The sequence below is a fragment of the Triturus cristatus genome, chromosome 2_2 (genome assembly GCF_964204655.1).
Source record: "Triturus cristatus chromosome 2_2, aTriCri1.1, whole genome shotgun sequence".
Taxonomy (NCBI): Eukaryota; Metazoa; Chordata; class Amphibia; order Caudata; family Salamandridae; genus Triturus; species Triturus cristatus.
Window position 1 is genome coordinate 203,455,617 of NC_140582.1, and position 13,806 is coordinate 203,469,422.

The window sequence follows — 13,806 nt, forward strand, 5'->3', positions numbered from 1 at the left end:
ATACTTGCCCCCCTTCTCACCTTCGCCACACTCAGACTGGCTGTACCTGCCTTAATATTGTCGAGATTAGATTATGGCAACTCCCTGTATATAGGCCTCCCGGGAAAACTGCTGGCCAGATTACAGGTTATCATGAATGATGCTGCCAGACTAATCTTCAGAGTGCCTAGACGAGCTCATGCCACCCCCCTTTTACGCCAGCTACACTGGCTCCCGGTCAGGCAGAAAACAAAGTTTAAGGGCTCCTGCATTGCGCATAAAGCCATCTATGGCCAAGCCCCGAGGTATATCAAAGACCGCCTAGTCAAATACAACCCGAGCAGAATACTACGGTCTGCAGAGAACACCTTGTTGGCCTGCCCTCGCTTTTGCTTGTCCTCCAAAGGAGGAAGTGCTTTCTCAACCTCCATCCCCCAAATTTGGAACAAGTTGCCAGAGAATGTACGCAAGGCGCATACTCTACTTCCCTTAAAGACCGTACTCTTTTTGGAGACGTGGGGCACAATTTAATTTATACCATCTCCACCCGGGCTAGGGCAGGGCTCTCTCACAGCGCTTAGAGACCTGACGGTGATAACACGCTTTACAAATGACAATTAACATAACATAACATAATTGTTTTTGCAGCATTGATGGCGACATTGGTGGAGGTATTGTGGTGTTGATGGCAATATTAATGATGATATTGTAGGTGGGCTTGGGGGGATGGTGTTGGCAGTAGTGGTGCTTAATGTCTGTTAAACCTACACAAAAATACAGTAAAATCAAATACATCAGTTTATAATTATATCAAGATCCAGCGATGAACAATGATAAAATACTGATATTAGTAATGTGGTAATGACTGTCTGGTATGGTTGGTGGAGTCTGGTATTGATGATGGTGTTAGTCGTAGTGGCATTGCATCTAGGAGACAAAGAACGGAGCATAACGAAAAGTATAATTGTGGAGTGCTTTTTTAGATGCCAAATAGTCTGTTACACATCGCAATAGAAGCACTATTGAAGAGATGGACATCAGACATTCAATAGCATGACGTAAGAGAGAAATATTCATCTGGGTGGAGCCAAAGCCCACTATATATCCATTTTAAAGAATTGGTTATAAAAGGTCTGGCAGACAGTCTGTATCCAGACCTAAAAACTATTTGAAAAAGTAAGATCCAAGCCTGAGGTGTGTGTGGTATGGTAGAGTTCATGTAAAAAAAGTTTTAAAAGTAGACACTGAGATTTTTAGAATGACCACAAACATATCTTTCTTCTTACAACATCAACTTACATGAATATCTTCTTTTCCACAACAAAGAGCTCGATAACCGATATACTGCTGAAACAATGATGGACAGCAAAGAAAAACAATACACCCGCTCTGTGGGAAATAAAAGAAAAATAGGCTGCTTTAATACAGTACTTCTCACTTGGAGGGATCTTTATAGTTATTAAATATAAGCACGTTGACTTTATAAATGGTACAATAAGCATTTAGACACACCAACATGACCTATGAATGGCTAAATGGAAAATGTCAGCTCAGTGACGAGTTAGTGATTTCCATAAGCTTGCACTGAAATATAATGACTTGTAGATCGGCACACTAGTTTTCCCCTTTCGACCCCTGTCTCAGTGTTGGTGGTAACTGCTCAGCCTAGGCTGCATGCCTTATTGCGCACCATCAACAATCATCATCCTCATTCATTTACTTTATTTCAATCATAGACCATAAAAGCAATAATCATGATAATTCAGTATGAATAAGTTACTTTAAATCATGTCTGAAAGCAGTACATTAAGGGAGAATATTACAAGCATAACAATAATTAAAACACTAGTCAAATCCATGAAATCACATAGCACAATTCTGGAAGTACAGTTAAATGTCCTCAGCTGATGCGCTGGGTTGCAGTGAGAGGTAAAAGATGTTAAAACTTTACACCGAATGGCCCAGATGTGCTCTAAGAATTTGGCAATTGAAAAAACTATAACTGCTGACTTAGAACTGGCGGGGACCAGCCCAATCGGACTATTACTTAAAACAAAGCATTGTGAAGGCCCAAGGTGGGTGCTGACGTGATGTGATCTCTGCCCAGTGCTCTAAATGCTATCAAACAATCAAAGTTCCTTACCACACATGAACATTGCTACATGCCCATGGCCTTTGTCCTACAGTTTAAGTGTAAATCATGTTTCACAGTTCAATCCTGCAAAGTCCAAAGCCCCCCATCACATAACGCGGGCAGTGGGAGTACTAATTTAACACCTGTTTCCACTACATCTTTGGACTGACTGGTGTTTTAAATAGTTGAAGAGCTAGATAAGCTGTACTTTACCACATTAGACCACATTAGACAGTGTATATGGCTGTTTGTCACTGGAACATCAAAAGAAATCCCAGTTTGTGGCTGGAATTTCAGAGGCATTTGTTGACATCTCTAAAGTAATAGGTAAGCACAACAGAGGACAACACAGCAACATAAAACAAAGAAAAATAAACAACACCACAAAATAGTCAAAATACAAAACAACCTCAGTGCAATACAACAATAACACAATGAATTAATACAGTACAATAGCACAAAACAACACAACACATTATTATCACCACAACATGCAAAACAATAAATATGAATCAAATTATCTGTACCTCAGATCTCCAGCTATGCTATCTTTCATAGATTCATTTACGGATCATTCCCTAGCTCGAGGTTGGAGTCCCACAATAACCTTCAAATAGCAAATATCCCTTAATAATTGCATGAATGGCATGACCTTTTTGTAAATTTAGCACTCAAACAATCTCAGAGGGGAAGACCTATACTTTAGCCAATGAAGACTGCTCCCTTGCCCCAGAGGCCACAAATCTCCGATTTTGTAGCACAAGAATATTTAAAAAATAGATAGGGGAGGATTGTGGGTCGCAAGGGAAAGTTTGAAAGACACTAACACTGAAGAACTGCAGTTAACAGGTGCGTAAATAGTTTCTTCACCAGCACTGAATTGTTGCAAGCTTGAATCAAAATAGTGGGCAGTCTAGAAGAACTAATAGAACTATACAACAAGTCACTAAATCCACGAGAAGAATGCATATATCAACATTTTTCATCAAATCATAGTGGAAAAAACTCAATTGATATCATCTACTGAAACAGATTGAGGAGAATGACTTGTCCACCCACAGACTCAGGCATTAATGCACCATGAATGTATTTCCATGTCACAACCCTACATATATCAGATAAAAGGACCTCTGACATACAGAGCTGCAGCCATTCCAGCTCTCTTATTGAGTGCACTGTTTCAGTATCATTGATCACATGGGTAGCTTTACTATAATAAATGGTAATCGTTGCTGCTCTCCATCTGACCATTCTTTGTTTTGATAAGGGTTGGACGCTTCGAGGATGACCAAAAGAAACAAAAAGCTGATCAGTTCTTCTGAAAGTGTTTACTCTGTCAATGTCGAATTTGAGACACCTTTGTATGTCGAGCAAATGTAAGGACTTTCCTGCATCAATTGTTGGGTTCTGAAAGAATGGCCTTATTACTACTGGTTCACTGAGATGGAAGTCTGACATCTTCGGTATCAGCAGCGGTCCGTGGAGGGAGTTCCGTGGGGCGGAAAGGCGGGGCGGGGGAAGGGCAGGGTGGGGGGTACTAAACACCGGAACATCGATAATTGGAGGTAAGTAAACAATTAAATAAATAAAACGAATTTCGTAGCGCGCCCTGCATCATAAAATGCGGTGCAGCGCGCACTACGATATTCGTTTTGTTTATTTAATTGTTTACTTACCTCCAATTATCCATATTCCGGTGTTTAGTACCCCCCACCCTGCCCCTCCCCCGCCCCGCCTTTCCGCCCCACGGAACTCCCTCCACGGACCGCTGCTGTTCGGTATGAACATTGAATTGGTGCTTAGCACTACTCTTTGTAAAATGTCATAAGACAGGTTAACACTAGCTGAGTAGCTACTTTCCAAGAGAGAAATTTAGGGCCAGATGTAGGTAAATTCAATTTTGCGAGTCCTTAATAGCGATTTTTACCGAATCGCTATTAAGAACTCGCAAAATGGAATGTATGTGGGAATCGCAAAAATATTTGCGATTCCTTAATATTCCTTAATTGCGAATCGCAAATTAAGATTCACAATCAAGGAATACCTTCCCATTCATTCCTATAGGCCAAGAGGGCCATAGGAATGAATAGGATTTGCGTACGCAATTTGCGAGTAACCAAGAGGCACTCGCAAATTGCGTGTGCAATTTCAAGGGTGCAAGGGTTCCAAAAGGACACCCTGTTGCACACCTGAAATGTGCATGTGTGCACATGTGGCGTATTAGGGCATGTATGTGTGCCACATGGCACTTTGAAAAAAGCCAAAAAGTGCTTTTTTTTAAAGGAAATCGCAAAATACCACCAACTTGAAGTTGGTGGTAATTTGCGATTCCTTAAGGCAAAATCGCAATTTGCGATGCCTACTAGCATAGCATTTATGGAATTGCAAATTGCGATTCTCTAAATGCTTGCATGCGCAAAATAAGCAATCGCAATTTTTGTGATTCCTTATTTTGCAAGAGGGTATTTGCCTACCTACATTGCTCACAGCCAAATTGCGAATTTCAGTGTTTGCGATCGCAATTTGGCTTCCTACATCTGGCCCTTAATGTCTTCCCTGTAAACAGGCTCAGACGGACTTTTCACTATATTTCTAAAAATGTTACTGAGTTCCTATTTGGTTGCCACTGTTATGACAGGCAAGAATGTCCTAAATATCCCACTGAGAAGCTTTCAGATGATCCTTTCTAAAAAAACAAGGAAGTATCCTCAGCCATTCAGAATCATGAAACGGCTTGATAGTGTCTTTTGATTTTATTGGATAGAGACTTTAAGTTAAAACACCACAAACAGAACTTTTTAAAACCAGCTTGGCAAGTCTCGCTTCTTGCCTGAGACAACATAAAATGACATTTAGTGAAATATCTAGGTTAGATAATGCCAGGTGTTCAGGAGCCTTGCTGATAACTTGAGTTTATATTGGATGATAATGAAAGACTTTCCCTGAGCTCTTGGCCAAAAAATCTGGTGGATTGCCAAGAGAACTGCTCATGGAGTCCAATACATAAAGAAGGTCTGTGAATTATTACTGGTGAGAGCCAGCTGGCATATATAGGAATCAGTTTACAGCCCAAGGTTGCCCCCTATCTCCAATTATTTTCATGCTTGCAATGCAGCAACTGGCTTGTGCACTCCGACAACACGCCACGAGTTGAGTGATACAGGCAGACAATCATTGGCATATAATATATGTGTACATAGACAACACTCTGGTGTATCTATGTGAGGATGCCACTGTACCTCTGAGTCCCATGGAGCTACCGAGGCAGTTCGTGGATGCCTTCTGGATTGAAGGTGAATTAGGATAAATTCCAACTATTCCCACTGACATTCCTTTTCCCAGCACAACAACCGGCACTCCCGAACACCATACTCTTGGGACTGTGACACTCTCAAATATTTGGGAATCCTGGTCTATCATTTGGACAGGGATCTGCTGGATGGTAACATTGGAAAGGCCATCACTAGTGCAAGAACTTCCCTTCCATTCTGGACCACATTGCCGCTCGCCCCTCTGGGTCGCACAGCTCTAAAAAAAAAAAACGCTACTTCCCCAGATTGCTATACTTTTTTTTGGGCCCTTCCATTGCCTCACCCCAAAAATGTTTTAAAGACTTGCAAACACTCCTGATTGCACTAATATGGGGTAATTGTAGGAAGCGAGTGACGATTGATAAATATGCCCCTCTATCAGAGGGTGGCTTGGGTGCCCCAAACTATGAATATTACTATGCACCCACTCAGTGGTTGGCCAAAATATTTTGGAACTGGGCCACTGGTCAAATAAGATACATCCCCCTGCTGTACTGGAATAATTGCTGGGTTCAGTGGGAGTGGTCTTCCGAGGGGCTGGCATATTCTTATGCACACAGTCCGTACGTGCTGGAATACCTATCTGCTTAAGAAGTGCCCTCCCCCTGATACATCTCTGAACTATCTCTCCTGGCAATGCTGGGCTGCATGGAATAGGGCTCCAGACTGGAGGCCACCACATGGATACATTTTGTGTCTCACAACATGGGGAGACCGCTTCACTGACAAAATCCTCTGCATATTTGAGAATCTAGTGGATGACTAAGGTATACGCCAGATTCTTTCCTCCTTTACGCATCGCTAACCCATCACTTACATACTGTTTGGCCTAGAACGCATGACGAACCAGACACATCCAAATTCCTCCAGGTAGTGCTTACACACCAGGTTGGCAGCTGCGCTGTTACACAACTATACAATTCCCTACCTTCGAGTCCCTCACTACTCTCCATGCCTACTGGGAAAAGGCACTATCCGTTACACTAACACACAAACAGTAAACACAATGTTTAGGGGTCCCAAAGAGAATTTTCATGAAAGCCAGACTCAAATATACTCATTTTAACTATCTTCACCATACTTACCTTTCTCCCCTCCGACTGGTGCGTATATATCAAGGGGCATCGGACCCCTGACCATGCTGCCAAGACAGTGCAGCCAATTTTATCCACATGGTATGGACATGTCCCCAATGGATTCCCTACTGAGATATGATAACTTTTCCGAGGCTCTCGACAGATAACTCCACACAGATGGTTTTCATTATCTCTTAGGGGTAACCTCCAGCACGAACAGATCTCTTGACCTGGAACTGGTCTTGGCCAAGCGAAGAATAGCAATGAGCTGGAAATTGGCAGTGTCCCCCCAATCCGATTGTGTCTCTCTGATCTGCGTGCTGGAATTAAGGTAGAACAGGAAGCGCACACACTGGGACAGGCCGACAGACCTCATCTCACCCCCCAGACTAACAGAAATATCTCGAGGTAGTGGAGTCTAGATTTGTGGGTGCCCCATCCTGAGAGGGTTTGGGAAACTTGTCTGACCCAGGGACCAGCGGCATGACCATCTCTCCCCCCACACGCCCTTACATACAATGGCAAAGTCCACTAATCAGAGACACTGAGAAATCAACCTCCTCCCTCGTTCTTGTCCCATTCGAACACCATAACACAGCTACCAGCTGTCACACGATTATTTATCCACATTTTGAACTGTTCTTATAGTGCTTAGTGATGTGTTTTATAGTGAGCAATTGTTTTTGTTATCGCTATGACCTGAGCACATACGTGCAGAATCATATTCGACCTATCTGCAATGCACACATTGAAACCCCTTCCACAGATGTAGATATCTTTTCAGGAACATTGCTTAGATACATGAGCGTACTCCTTGTTGGGGGCGTGGCTTACCACGCGGCGAGAGCGGACATGCCCGGGTAGAGCTCCTGCCTGAGCTCGCCTGCACCGGGCCTTTTATCCGCCAAAAACCTCCTTTTCTGGCCCGAAACTGCCGGCGGACCTGCTCCGGCGTCTCCTGCATGCCCTGGCCAAATTTGGGGCTCATCGGAGGCACCGCGCACCACCGACGCCGACGGCGAGACTGGGGCCGCCCTGGGGAGCCCGCGCCTGGGGAGAACGCCGGCGCGAGTCCGCGGCTTGAGGCGCCGCGCCAGGCCTCGAGGGACCCGGCAGCCTCCCGCGATCCAACACCATAGCTGGCCCTAATCTGCTCCCTGCTACATGCCCTGACCAAACTGGGGCTCCTTGGCGACGTTGCACGACGCTGCCACCAACGACGGGCCTGGCGCCGCACCGACGAACCCACACCTGGGGACGGCGCCTACGCGAGTCCGCGGCTTGAGCTGCCCTCGCAGGCCCCACGCTGCGGCTTAGGATACGCCCTGCGACTGCTGTCGTGACCCCCTGGGCGACGGCGACCCTTGGACCCGAGACGCGACGCGGGGAACTCGCCCCCCCCCTCCCCCCCCGCTTTGACCTGGGGGCTGCTGCACCGTAGTCTGGCCTCCTTCGCACAGGCTCTCCATAGACCACCATGCTGCGCCGCCTGCGGCCGCACTCGCGCTGACGAACCTCCAAGAGATTGGACCTGATCGGAGCTACGCGGGTGCCCTGCTCCCCTGGGAGGAGACCTCCGCCCTGCGCTGCTTGGAGCTGCTGGCTCTACGGCGGGTGAGGCGCGGCCTCCACCGGCGATCCCGGAGACGCCGGGGTGACCTGCTGCGGCCGACGGGCCCCTGCCACACAACGCCGGGGGTCATTGCCTTGCGCTCGCCACCAGCCCCATGCCGGGAGGAGCGCGGACACGCACTGGATCGGGGTCTGCGGGGGCAAAGGGGAGACAAACGAAAACGGCGCACAAGATGGACACCGACCACGTGGCGGCGAAGCTGGACAGCGTCTTGGCGGCCATGGAGCGGATGGAAGAGTCGCTGCAACAGACGCGCGCCTCCCTGGAGGCCAGAATAGATGGCGTGGCGATTGACCTAACCCATCTCCGCGCCGACCACAAGAAGCTGCAGGCCCGCACTAAGACACTGGAAGATGGAGTGGCGGCGGTTGAACCATTGGTGGCACAAACAGACAAAAAGGTGCGTGACCTCCAAACCAGAATGGACCTCTTGGAGGGCAGGGCTGAGGATGCAGAAGGACGGGCACGAAGAAACAACATTCGCCTCGTGGGCATCCCAGAGAAATGGGAGGGAGCGGATCCCGCACGTAAGGTCGAGGACTGGCTGCGAGACCTTCTTCCAGCTGGCACACTTTCCCCCCACTTCGTGGTGGAGAGAGCCCACCGAGTGCCCATGCGGCCGCTCCCTCCGGGCTCTAACCCCAGGTCATTCCTCCTTCGAGTACTCAACTACCGAGATCGGGACGCGATCCTACGCGAAGCCAGGAACCTCGGGGAGGTCACCATCGAGAACGCTGCGGTGATGTTCTTCCCGGACTACACTGCGAAAGTTCAGGGACAGAGACGCTCCTTCCTGGCTGTCAAGCGGAGGCTGCGAGAGGCAAACCTAAAATACTCGCTACTTTTCCCGGCTAAACTACGAGTCGTGCTACGTGACAAGACCCACTTCTTTATGAACCCTGAGGAGGTTGCGGCCTGGCTGGATGGAGGTATGCCTGACGCGCCGCGAAGGGCGCCGGGGGCCAACGCGATGGGACAGTCCAGGGGCCCGGGGAGGCGACGCCGCCGACGATCATCCACGCCACCGCTACACGGGGAGGCAGCACGCCACTCCCCGCCGGCGGCTCTGGTCCAACAAGAACAACAAGATGCTTTACGCAGAGTGGCGGAAATCAGCAACTCCCCGGCGCCGTCGCTCCACCCGGGCGCCAGCCCAGTAGCGTCTTCTACAGATGACGAGGCGATATATGGGTTACCGGACACGCAGAGCTCTGGGGGACCCCCGGAGGTCACACCCCAGACTGTGGATCTCTTTGGTTGACGGCGGCTGGCCCTGACTGCTGCTCCCTACATAATGAGAACCCGCCAGGGCTCCTGCCTGGCTGCCCCGCTTGGCCCTGGGGCTGTCCTGGACCTGCCACCGATCACACTGCCGCTGCCCTGGGGAACCGAAATGCGGCGCTGGCCACTGTAAGTACTTTACCTACTTGTTCGTTTGCAGCTCACGCACCTCCGCTGCGGACGCGGGGGAGCGCCGGCCCGCAGCAACTTGACCAGCCTGGGAGGAGGGGGCTTACACCTCCCCCTGACACTCTTTCACACCCCGGACTAATACCTGAACGTACAGCTGCCGCAGCATGGAATAGGAGACGCTGGGCGTCCGCTGGCCAGTGGAGGCTTGCATGCAGCACCCGGGAGGGACACTGGGCACACCCGTAACTGCATTGTTTTGTTTCCTGTTTGAACGCAACCACGAGCACCCCCTTAGACTGTATAGTTTGCGAGCTCACTTGAGTGTTTGGACGGCGACCTGTTGTGTGGCCGACCTTTTGGTATTTGGACTTTGTTGCCATGTTAAGGCTTTTTGTATTCCCCCTATTCCCTACCCCACTACCCTGTTGGAGATCATGGTACTGCGAATATGACACCTATGACAGTTGCACGGCTGGGACGGGCTACTGGAGCTGGGGGGTCTCCGACCGGGGGACCACACCTTGGGAGGAGGGATGGCGCGCAGGCATGAGTAGCTGACATGACTGATATACAAATATGCACCTGGAACGTCAGGGGAATGCACACACCAACCAGACGCTATCAAATCTACTCTTACCTAAAGCGCCACCGCATCAACATAGCACTGCTCCAAGAGACCCATTTAAACGGTGCTGAGGTGCAAGCGCTGCGCCGTCGATGGCGGGGGCAGCTTTACGCTACGGAGTACTCCTCCTATGCGCGTGGCACGCTGATATGGATACGCCCTGGGACCCCCTGGGTAACTACGGAGGTGGCGGTGGATGGGGAGGGCAGATATGCGGCTGCGCAGGGCAGATTAGATGGCCAGCCTCTCACGCTAATGTCCCTCTATGCCCCCAATGTAGATCAGGGCGGCTTTCTGGCGCGAATCTCACAGGTCATGGCACCATGGCACGCAACCTCGTGGGTAATAGGGGGCGATTACAATTGCACACTAGATACAGCGCTGGACCGCTCCTTCCCACCCCCCGCTAATGCCTCTACACGGGGAGCCACCAAGGCGTTGCTGGAGTGGGCTGCACAGTGGGACCTACATGATGTCTGGCGGCAACGCAACCCGGGGGCGCGGACATACTCTTACTACTCCGGCGCTCACGACTTGCACGTCCGCCTGGACAGGTTCATGGTTTCCGCTGCCCTCCTACCCCACGTGACAGACACACAATACATGGGCCGCACGCACTCGGACCACAACCCACACTTCATGTCACTGGCCTGGGCGCGTCCGCACCCTCCTGTCCCCACTTGGCGTTTGCAGCCTGCGCTGCTGCTGGACGCGGCTTTCCGAGACAACTTGCTCACATGCATTGCGCAATACTTCGAGGACAATGCTGGCACGGCGTCAACTCCACAGACGGAATGGGACGCCTTTAAGGTAGTACTCAGGGGACATTGCCTACGCGCACAGGGACACATAAGGCTCCAATTGGAGAGGGACCTGACCAGCTTGGAGTCGGACTTACTGCCACGGGAGGAGGGGGCTGTGGCTGGCGATGGGGGTCCGCTACAAGAGGCCCGCGCAGAGCACGTGCGCCTTTTAGAGCGGCTCCGAAACATAAACTATGCCGCGCACTCGGCGAGGACGCATCACCTGGGCGACAGACCTGGCAGACTCTTAGCGTGGCTCATCTCTCAGGAGACCCGCTCGACACCAGTGGCGGCTGTACAGACGGAAGGGGGGGACTTAGTGTACACGCAAACCGGTATTCACGAAGCCTTCACGGCTCACTATGCAGGGCTGTATCGCTCCCGTTTGACGGCTCCTCCTATGGCTATTGCTGACTACCTCTCCCCCCTGCCAATGCCGCACCTAACTATTGCGCAGCAGGACGAACTAGGTGCCCCCCTGGAACCTGATGAGCTCCGAGAAGCCATCTTTAACCTGTCAAATGGTAAAACGCCGGGCCCGGATGGACTGCCGGCCGAGATGTACAAGGCCGGCTCGGATATTCTCATTCCGGAGCTGCTGAAGATGTACACCGCTGCCCCCCACATTAAATGAAGCCACGCTGGTCTCTATTCTTAAACCCGGCAAGGATGGTGCACAGGTGGGCTCTTATCGCCCATTGGCACTCCTGAACACAGATTATAAAATCTTGGCCTCTACCTTGGCTAGAAGACTGGCCCCCCATGTGCCCACCTTAGTACACAGTGACCAGAACGGGTTCGTCCCCACACGCCACACTTCCTTTAACATACGCCGCCTCTTCCGGGTGCAGGAGTACGCTACACGGCAGTGGCCGCGAGCGGGATGCCTCATATTGGATCTAGAGAAGGCTTTCGATTCTGTGGAGTGGCCGTACCTGCGGGCGGTTACAGAGAAATATCGACTGGGGGGGGGATACCAGACTATGATTGGCCTGCTCTACGGCAGACCGACAGTCCGGGTTCGCACGGGCCGCCTCATCTCGGACACCATCCGGGTCTGCAGGGGCACCCGCCAGGGCTGCCCGTTGTCGCCACTGCTGTTCTCACTGGCCATGGAGCCATTGGCCACGACCCTTAGAGCACACGGGCTGGAATGGGGAATCCCGCTGGCGGATGGAATACACGCCGTGTCACTGTATGCAGACGATTTGCTACTGTACGTCAGGGACATAACCGCCATCCCTGCCTCCCTCGCTGGCGTTTTCCGCACTTTTGAAGGAATATCGGGCCTCAGGGTTAACTGGGCCAAGTCGGGGGCGTACCCCTTCAACCCTGATGTACAGGAATGTGACATCCGGCTGGGGGGAGACAGGCTACAATGGCATCCCACCACTTTCCGATACCTCGGGATCCAAATCTACCGCACACCGGCGGATGTCTTGGAAGGGAACATTTGCCGAGCGATCGCTTCTATCCGAGCGCAAATTAGCTTTTGGAACACCCTCCCCCTGAACGTGCCCAGCCGTGTGGCGCTAGCCAAAATGATTGTGCTACCTCGCCTTCTCTACTACTTCGCGAACATGCCTCTGTATGTGCCCGTCAGGCTCTTTCGAGACCTAGAGGCACTGCTCCGTTCGCTCATCTGGAACAAGGGAAGGCCGCGAGTGGCGCTGACTAAATTATATATGCCCACAGACTCGGGGGGTCTGGCGGTTCCTAATCTGGAGCTGTATTACCTCGCAGCGCAGATGCAATGGGTGGCGGGATGGCTGAGCGGCAAACACCTCGAAGACACGGCCACACATATGGCTACAAGGACGCAAACGCACATTAATGCGCTGTTCCATCCGATAACCCGCGCACCCTGCCCCTCCCAGATCTACCTGGCAGTGGCGCGCAGATGCTTTCTGAGGAGCCTTCGTCTCACGCGCGCTACGAAACCTTATGCCCCTAGCGTACCACTTTTGGGTATGCCCAGCCCGACGGGGCCGCTCACGGAGACTCGCTTAGCTGGCTGGGACCAGGCGGGAGTGGACACGCTGAGTGACCTATATGCTGATGGCGCATTGCTCACGTTCGCCAACCTGTCTGAAGACTCGACCCTCCCGGCGGGGCAGTTCCTCCTACATGCTTCCATTCTGCGCACACTCACGGCTTCCTGGGGTGACATGACAGATGAGCCTCCGACACATACCTTTATGCAATACCTACACGTTATGGGCCATGGCGCGCACGTCGTACACTGGCTGGCGCAGGCGCTGCAGACGCACTCGCAGCCATCCACAATAGCATCGAGGGAGCGCTGGGCGACGGACAGGGGAAGAGACTGGACGGATAAGGAATGGGCGATGATACTGGCCGGCCCAACGAACATCCCACGCAACCCCCGCTTTAAACTTATACAGTACTACATCCTGCAGCGCGCATACCTCACCCCTGATAAAATTAACAGATATTTCGCGAGGACAGACGCAACCTGCCCGCGCTGCTCCTTGCCGGGAGCGGACCTTTTACACATGCTATGGCACTGCCCGGAGATACAGGCATACTGGGGCACGGTGCTGTCACTGCTCGCGTGCGGCGCAGATGGGCGGCTCCCGCACACATGGGAAACGTGCATTCTAGGGCTCTACAGGCGCACAAAAGACAATAAGGTGCAGGCACGCTTTTGGGACATGGGTCTTATCACGGCCAAACGCATGATTACCAAGCGCTGGAAGGCAGTGGCTTCCCCGCACGTACGCCACTGGAGAGCCTCCTTTGTTAATTGGGCGCAAGCAGAGAGCGCGGTGCTCCTTCGCGAGGAAACGGCAGGGCTCCGGAAGTTCCCCA

The 13,806-nt window shown here is 51.2% G+C and overlaps 1 protein-coding gene across 2 annotated transcripts in view; it reads right to left on the reverse strand.

Moving 5' to 3' along the window:
• Nucleotides 1–13,806, reverse strand: part of LOC146862017 (broad substrate specificity ATP-binding cassette transporter ABCG2-like) — a 319,514-nt gene that overhangs the window by 102,120 nt on the left and 203,588 nt on the right. For both annotated transcript variants that reach the window (XM_085641178.1, XM_085641179.1), the window contains exon 11: nt 1,279–1,368. In XM_085641178.1, the coding sequence (XP_085497304.1) occupies nt 1,279–1,368 (90 nt within the window). The remainder of the gene's footprint in view (nt 1–1,278; nt 1,369–13,806) is intronic.